Raw genomic sequence first — 9305 nt, forward strand, 5'->3', positions numbered from 1 at the left:
ATCTTCGACCAAACAAGGCAAAGGGGTTTGTGTGACTGTAGTAATTTCGCTTCTGTTCTGAAAAATGACTATCACCATTTTTGGCATGTTGGCTAATGTCAACAATTTAACTATCTAGCACGTCTTGGTAAACAAGCACGGCCATGTTGCCGTCTTGAGAAGTGCACTTTCTTTTTTTGTCACTAAATCTAAGCAACGCATATCGCGCAACAATTAGCAATGTTACGAAGCTGCATTTCAATAAATGTGCAGGGGAAATAGTCCTTTCACTATTTGTAGATTTGGGTCAGAAATATTGTGACTTGCAGGTCCAGATTCATTCCTTAAACTGGGTGAGCAAGCGACAGCTGTAAAAGTAGGCCCACACAGGTCACTAGTGCACACATCAAGGTAATGCTGAAGCAGTTAGAACTGCACAGATCAACATCTTTCAACGCTTATGTTCATGGTAAAATTAACCAAAGAAAACATTCCAACAGGCCTTTGTCATCTCCACAATTTCTTGCACTGTATTAACCGACACCATAACAGAAACAACCCTATGCAAAACAATAACACAAGTTAGAGAGAACCAAAGTTTAAAATTGCAAGTGAATAAATCATGCATGCAATGCAGGATTTGGCAGGAAATTAAGACAGGAAAAATATGTTTTTCATTGCAGAATTCTGACAAAAACAGTTCAATGCCAAGGCTACAGTCTTCTTACAGACCAACTAAAAGATAAATGAGTGGGGGGAAAAAAGCACCATCGCTGCCATCTTCTAACCCCTCCATCAATACTTCAATTGGGGCAAGTTATTCATCTTCGTGATCCAGGCTCTCTCCTTTGGCTAACGCCATGTTGGCTGTCTGAATGGCAGCCCTGCCCACATAAATCTACCCGAGTTCAACTCATGAAGGGCAGCTCTTGGCACGCCGGCGGGCAGGCGAGAGACAAACATGGCCATTATTCGTTCCTGTTCCCGGTTGCTATGGTGATAAATCAAGACATCAACAGGGTTCACCTCTGAAAAGGCTTACGGACCTTCTTTTTCCGTCGAGGAGCAGGCTTGCCGCTTTCCGTCCACGGCGTCTCACCGGGCTCCGGCCGATGGCCCCCTGGCACGAAGAAGCCTGTCTGAGCTTGGGGAGGGGTGAATGGTGGAGCCCCAGCCCCGGCCCCAGGGGACTGGTGGTGAGATGGACCTGAGGGGAAGAAGCCCCCATTGGCAGCCATGTCATTGACGGGCCCTCCCTGAAAGATTCGGTTGAAGAAGTCCTGTAAATCTGCAGGGTTGCTCGGACCTGGACCGTTTTCAGAGGTTGTCCTGAAAAAAGACATGGACAGATATTTACCCTTTTTTTCAAATCTGCCGACTGTTGCGTAAACAAATACATTTATATTCTGGTGTCAACCCGACCAATGTCAGATTTTTGCCAATGCCAATACTGATTTTGGAGAGTTCTACACCTCCGATATTTTGACCAATATTTTGTAACAAAACCCCCCCAGATTTGATTCTAGTTTCATTTAACATAAGCGAATAAAGAAATAACTTTTTATTAGATGACAAAATAAACAAATCTAAACTTTATTTTATTTACCGGTAATTCAAAAATGTTCAAAAATAGCTGATCTACAAGCTCACAACACGCCGCAATGGGTTATAAATGTGCGCTTTTTTGCCACCAACATAGGGATAGCAGGTTGGAAGTGTTGAAAAATAATCGCCAAATCAAGCATCAACAAAAAGTTGAATAATGGCCGATGTATCTCTCTGCCAAACCAAAATATTGGCCAGGCTCTACTCACTTTCAGGGGGACTTACCTCTGTCTCGTGGTGGTGGAGGTGCTGCTGTTCTTTGAACCAAAGGAGATGTGATACGGTACGCGGTGCGTGTCTGGAGAGATACCTATTCTTTGGCAACCGGCCCACTCTGAAACATGAGCACAGAGAGCAAGTCAAAACGGATAGCAACGCTTTTCTGCCAGATAAACAAAAATTACCTCCTTTGTCTGTCTAACTAGACACCCTAAGGCCTTGCACAACATTCCTGTACTCTCTCTCTCTCTCCTACGGCATCCATCCATCCTCCCACGTCCCTTACGCTTTACTCCAACCACTGCATAATATACAAGCATTTAATGGACCTCCATGATGGTATACCTCCTACTTTCAAAATACTAAAACACCGCCAGTTTAATACGCATTACATACCCATACCCATTTGATAAGATTTTAATAACTAGAACCCCAATCTACTACACTGCAAAATCCTCAGTGTTTATTTAGCTCTGAGTGTACAAATGGTACCAAATGGGTCCATTTGGTTCCATTAGTACACTCTCCGAGTTACAGACCCTTAAGGGTACATTAGTACAATCTCTGAATTAGTACAATCTCTGACCCTTAAGGGTCCATTTGGTTCCTAACTATCGTTTATTTGGCTGGGGTCCCCCTGGAACCCTCTCAAGGACTGTGTTGTAACTCTTTTTGAATTACAACACAGTCCTTGAGAGGGTTCAAGGGGGACCCCCAGCTATCACATCCCACGGGGGAACTTCAGTTTTCAACTTCACCCGGCTGAGTGCTGCCCACAGAGGAGTGCGGACGGGGGAACAGTTAGGGGTTAAGTGTCTTCTTCGCTAAAGGACACTTCGACACATTGCTGAGAGCTGCAATCGTACCTGGGACCTCCGGGACCTCCGTAGTCCTGGGCGGGCTCACTAAACATTCAGCTATGGCCGCCATAAGTTTCAATGGAAGCTACTAGGCCCTTGTGTTTAAGGGAAACTTCGCCGACATTCCAAACGCCGTCTGATGATGTGAGTCAACGCGTTTGGCATCATCGGGTTTACACTTCCACATTTTGTGGAGAAATACAAATAAGACAGAAGGTATCCCCCACCCCCACAATGATCTCTTCACATCATATTCAGAACAATGGGATTTAGGTTCAAAATCGGCAGAATTTCCCGTAAGGATCACTGACTTCAGCCGACTAACAGAATCAATATTATTTCTGAAGGAGGAAAGAACATATTCTGGAAATATATGTATTTTCAAATAGTATTTTCACCTGTAATATCATAGACCTTGTTGTCCATACAGGCAAAGTATGTGATCCGTAGGCCCAACATGCTGGACTCGGCCCACAGATCTCCCTCCTCAGCACTGTGGTAGCGGTTGCACTCCGCACAAAATCTAGCTTCAGCAGGCTCACGATTCATCTCAAATCTCCTGCAAACAGATCGGTCAACAATATGAATACCGTTCTTACTGGACTGGAGTCATGTTTACAATGCCTGACCAAACAATCCAACCATCATAAGTAATCATGATACGTTTTATGCTGTTTGTTTTGCTTATCAGTTTCAGAAAATGTTATTACAGTACATTACTCATGCTGTGTTCACACTAGCAGTGAAAAAAGGGAAAGGTTACAAGTCACATCCAATTCCCTGTGCACTTTTAGTTTATGCAGTGTGCAACAACGCAACACGTTGTGAGCCTGTAGATCAGCCATTTTTGTAATTTTTATGCAACACTGTTGTACTACAAAGCATTATATATAGGTCTTAAGTGGGTAACACAGTCGATTCAAAAATATATTGGAATAAATGAATACAAATACAAAAAAGTAAATAAAACATGCCAGTCAAAAAAAAATATCGATAGAATTATCACTAAGAAAATAAACAACAGCTGCAGCCCTGGTTTTGTAGCTTTGTCGCCGCTTGTATGAACTTGGACAGCATCAGATGTACAGTAGTTTCCATGGATTAAAGCAAAATCTCACTGAAAATGTTTGTATGACCGAATCCTAAATAATGTGCGATTTGAAAACGGTGTGAATGGAGCTCTCCCACACGAGCGCTGTGCCCTAAACAATTATTAACACAATATGTAAAATTATGATGTTTTAGTAATATTGTTCCTGCCGTTCTACGTACTACCAACCAGGTGAAGAAATCACAGATTGAGAGGCTATAACCTTTGCTTTTACAGTATATGAATATGAACTATCCGAGACTATTACGATTTTATGGAAGATGCTTCTGAACATATTGCTACCACGTCAAATGCTCTAAAAATAATAACCGAAAACAGCCTATCTACAAGCTGTTTGTGGCTACTGAGAACTTGAATCCATGCGTTTCAGAGCTGTTCGGTGTCAGCGACATACTTGTGCTTGCCCTCACACTTGGTACACATCATGGTGTTCATGGCTTCTTTCAGGTCGTCCTGCAGCTTGGTGAGGAACTCGTTCATGGACTTTGAGAGCTCTGTTGCTGCCATGCGCTTCCTGTTGAGTGAAGACAGAACTTTTTCAGTGATGTGTGCCATGATTACTGAATAGCGTTATGCAACACCTTGATCATCAACATGAATCAAGGAACAATTGCATGGAATTGCATGGAATTCAATACAAATCAACAAAGAAAGAAAAAAAGTCAAAATGGTACATAGTAGTTGTGCACATCCACAAACCAATCAGGCAGGTGCTGGATGAAAAGAAGACAATCATGAAAGACACAGAGAAGATCACTGCAGCTCCTTTAAAGTGGTTTAATTTATATTTTTTGTTGAAATAAGTGTTAAATAGCTTTATATTCCGATTGTAATCATATTCATTACTATATAGTGTTTGTTCAGAAACAGAGGTCTCCGTGTCTCTTCGGCACTCTCTAGTAAACAGAAAATACATTTTCAGTTCCAGGAACAAGTGAATTTGTGAAAGTCATGAAATACAGACAAAATTGAAACTAACACTATAAAATTGAAGCTAATCATGCAGGAATGATACCATCATTTGTGTGGCTCTGTTCACAAACACCCCCCCCCCCCCCCCCCCGCAAAAAAAGCAGATGTACAATCTTGCAATACGACGTGTTGCGAGCTGGTAGACTGGCTGTTTTCAGAGAGATTTGGTGTAGAAAGAACAAAGGCGAGGACCAAGTACGGAGCCCTGGGCTATTTCGGTCGATGAAGTATATAGGGTTTAAGTGGTTAATAAATACTCACAGTTCATACTCTCTCCTCGTTTCAGGGTTACTGACAATATCCCATGCAGCTCTCAATACCTTGAACGCCTCTCCTGCACGTGGGTGCTTATTTTTGTCTGGGTGAACCTAAGAAGGAAAGGACAGAGGACAGGTGGCATGAGATTAAAGGCTATATATCAATATTATATCAACATTGTGATGAGACAAGATATCGTTGCCTTTTACTGTTTTTAAAAGGCTGCGTCACTCACAGCAAAGTGATGACATTTTCGGAACTTACCTGTAACCTGACTGTTTTAGCTGTTCTACTATTTGCCTCTGATCATTATTTATCAAAACCTTATTGTATAAATATTTTGTGTATGAAAGCACCTATTCATCTCCACAACGTCGCAATTTATATGATCAGATCTGAGTAAAAGCTATTTTAGTGTGATACAACTTATGGCTACGTTATAATAAAGGAGGCATAGGTTATATAGTCAGTGTACCACCCTGCAGTACATAGTTACACACCTGGACAGCCAGCTGTCTGTAAGCCCTTTTTAGCTCCGTTTCAGTAGCATGAACCTCAACGCCAAGCACTGCAAAGGGGTCAAGCTCTTCTTCCGGAACCTGAGCCAAGGCCAGGAGTCTCTCCAGCTCCTGGTCTGGCTGGTATCTCCCTGTCCTGCCAGGTGACTCGGTGTGGGAGGACGGAGGTGCCCTCTTGAACCAGTTTTTGACTTTCGCAAACTGGGAGCCCACCATCTTCCAGAACCTCGAGTCCTGCAACGCGGTCCACCATCGTTGGCCCCTCTCCCCCCCGAGTCGGACCACCACGCGCTTCGCCAACTGGGACCCCAAAAGTACCAGGATGCAGAATATCGCAAAACAAGACACGGAAGCCTCCTTTACCCACTTAACTGACTTTAAACTCCTGTCGACCACGCCCGATCCTTTGCTCCTCGTCCACTCCAGAATCTGCCAAGCGTCCGCTTTCATCCCGGGGACGTCCGTGACCCTCGCCAGGAGCTGCAGCACAAAGTTATACAGCGCCATCCCGCCGGCCTCCACGCCGACGCCGCAGTTATGCGTCAGCGTGACGATGAGCTCAATCACCATGTGGATGCAGGACATGCACCAGGTGCTGAGCGACTCCGACAGCATCTCCCTCAGAGCCAGGACAAACTGACCGCCCGTGCGCCTGCGTCCCCGGCTCTGCTGATGGTGATAGTTGCGTCTCCTGGTCTGCTTGTGCCTGCTGCCGCTCGATGATGAGGCGAGACCACCTTTTGGTGGGACGGAAGAAGGAGCAGGAGTAGTACAGGATGAACTGCTTGGCTCTGAACCGCTGTTCCTGGATCTGCACCTCTTCCCACTTCCCGGGTTCCTCCAGCCAGACTCCCCGTTCATGTCCTGCTCTTTTGTAGAATCGTTCAGGCTTTCACCTTGTCCGTCTTCCTCTTCTAGATACGTCATCTTATAGCCCTCGGAGGCTTGCTCGTCGAAGATGATTTGTTCAGCAGAAATCTCTTCTGTGTCCTCGTTGCCCTCACCAGTGGTTCCACAGCTCTCGGTTTCTCTATTTCCTGATGCTAGTGGCACAGGCGTGGCTAGGTCCGGGGTGTCGGTGTCCAGAGGGCTGGATTGCAGACAGACCGGCTCCTCACTTGGTTGTTCACAGTCCTCCTCAGTCCCTCCGACTTCAACCCAACTGGGCTTTGTCGTTGAAGTGGAACCACTGGTGGTGACCGGGTTGCCATCAGGGCTCTCGTCCTCATTATCTACAATGCTGTCCATCTCCTTCTCAGCTGTCTCTTTTTCCATGTTCCCTCTTAGCCTCTTGATTTGCTTCTGTGAGAATTAAGTGTCATTGGAGGTGAAAGTGCCTGTTAAAGCCCGCACGAGACACAATCTGTCAACATTTTCCCCAAATTCTCACGAGAAGAGAACAAGACTCTGGATTGACTGAAGGCAAGTGTCATTTCCACAATGTCAAAAGCCACTCCCAGGCGTGCGTCAAAAAGGCTTTCTTCCACCACCAGTAGTCACATTATGAGGTGAATCCTCCTTCTTTCAATCTGAAAAAAACAAGCAAACAGATCTAAAGTTAAACATACACACCCCCTCTGAACAAGCCATTTGGTTTTCATTAGGAATGAAATCCCTTCAAAATAAAACAAGGTGTTTCTGCGATGGCAGTTAATCAATATGTTTCACTTCATGTTAATTGAAAGGAAAATCATTAACCAATAGGTTTCACTTTATGTTAATTGAAAGGTAAACACTTTAACCAATAGGATTCATTTCAAGTGAAGTGAAAACCCTAGAATAATTCAGTATTGGAAATGAATGTTGAATGATCATGTAACTTTATTTATTTCTTTTTTGAGTAAATAATGCAGGAGGCAGCAGGACGTTGCTTTAATTGAGAACGAGTGCATCCAAACACGAACACTTAGAAAAAGGTATCACCTGCACAGAATTTATAGACAGAAAGTGGCTCATAACAGGTCTACGGTGGAGTTTTATAAAACAAAAACCTGACAGATACAAAGATGATAATCCAAGCTTTCCGTACAGCTGCAATCTTAGTGTGTTTAACGTTGTTTAATACAATCAGATCAGACTTTTCTGTTTGGATGTATGGGCTGGTCGAGGGTTGGTATTGCAACTCTAGATTCCAGATATTAAAAATAGCATCTAAGAGTTGCTTGCGGCTAGACATTCAGGTAGCCTGAGGCAGTGTGTCTAATATTCTTACTAGACAGATGGCTATTGACTTATGTAGGCCATCTAATAACCCTTCTATATACAGATTTGCTTTATTTAATGTTGGGCAGTGACAGCTGTCACAAAGCAACCATGACGGGCCATGAGGACATAACCACTCCAACCACATTTTTGACTTCCTTGTATATCAGATAGCAGATCTGCAAGCTCACATCCTCGTTGTGAGCTTGTAGATCTGCTATGTTCACCGATTGTTAAATGTTCGCCAAATTTCAGCGCTAGGGGTTCGTGGTAACTCATAACGAACTTCAGGTAGATTTTTAATTGATTGATTGAATACTTTATCAACAGTTTGCTTAACAAACTGCCACGGTGGCACAGATGTATTCAAAAGTGTGCTAGAAAGGTACCAAGATAAGCCCAAAGGCTTGTTTCCATTAAGGTCCTTGTCTGTGTATTCAATTAATCGAGAGATTTAAAAGACAAACAACATGATGACTAAAATGATCATTCCATAAAGAAAAAAGCCGCCTCAGATCATGCAAAAATAAAGATGGTTCTGACCTGTCTGGAAGAGGAAAAGTGACACATCATGTGAAGCAACGCGTTTAGGCAGGAAGGAAGAGCCCAGCAGTAGCAGCTATATGCTAACTGTGATGCTAGCTGAGATTTCCTTCACAAGTGTTAGCATGGAAGCTAAAGCTCAAATGATTTGCGACCAAACCCGTTCAAGCCACGATGTGAACGGTTTCCATGTGGTGTTGGTGTATAAAGTGTGTGTTGTGCCTCTTACCGTTAGTGGCGCGTTGTGTTTAGCTAACAGTGTGTCAACCAGCTGATGATACGTGTTGTTTTCCTCTGATACTTTCAGCTCCTCTTCTTCTTCTTCTTCTTCTTCTTCTTCTACACTACTACTTATTTTTCTTCTTCTCCTTCTTCCTGTTTATTTTGTGTCTTTTGGAGCGTATTACCGCCACCTACTGACACAAACTTTGAAAATACCGTTAATCACTTTCAACGGGTATTATGTTAACTCTATGGTATTATGTCATTAAATATAAAATATGACCATCAGAACATAAAATAAAATGATTTTAAAAAAAGTTTTTAAAGGAAATGGAAAAATATATACATATATAATACATACATTTCCATTTCCTTTATTTTTTAAAAATATTTCAAAAGATATATAGATATATTATAGATATATTATATCTGAACTTTCAAAAATAGTATTTCTTTATTCTTTATTCTATTTTCAGATCCCCATTAGCTTCCGCTGCCGCATGCAGTCACTAGTCGTCCACATAAAACATCACAACATAAAACAACAATATTCATACCAACAACAACTGGCACTCGTCTAAATCTAAGTTACACTATTAAAATGCCAATGACATAGGAACATAGGTACATCGGAATATATCTGCAAGCTCCGGATTTGACTTCAATAGCTATTATTTGTCGTATGAACATTTTAACTCGTTATTGCTCATTCCTATAAGAAAATGAGCCATATCATCACACAGTTTATTGAGGTCAGACCTATAATATTCATAAATCTACATATCTCATCATTATCGGCGTTATCTATATTGTTTT

General features: G+C 42.6%; 1 protein-coding gene across 1 annotated transcript; it reads right to left on the reverse strand.

Annotated features, from left to right (window-relative positions):
• Window positions 1-993: 993 nt before the first annotated feature.
• On the reverse strand, window positions 994-8589 carry dnajc14 (DnaJ (Hsp40) homolog, subfamily C, member 14). Its single transcript, XM_084062812.1, has 7 exons — window positions 8497-8589; window positions 5505-7051; window positions 5008-5114; window positions 4169-4288; window positions 3062-3222; window positions 1810-1918; window positions 994-1308 (listed from the first exon to the last, which is right to left on the reverse strand). The coding sequence occupies exons 2-7, from the start codon at window positions 6795-6797 to the stop codon at window positions 1002-1004; spliced, it is 2097 nt and encodes a 698-aa protein (XP_083918938.1). The 5' UTR covers window positions 6798-7051; window positions 8497-8589; the 3' UTR covers window positions 994-1001.
• Window positions 8590-9305: the final 716 nt, after the last annotated feature.

The sequence above is a fragment of the Gymnoscopelus microlampas genome, assembly GCF_963454915.1.
Source record: "Gymnoscopelus microlampas genome assembly, chromosome: 7".
NCBI classification, from domain to species: domain Eukaryota; kingdom Metazoa; phylum Chordata; class Actinopteri; order Myctophiformes; family Myctophidae; genus Gymnoscopelus; species Gymnoscopelus microlampas.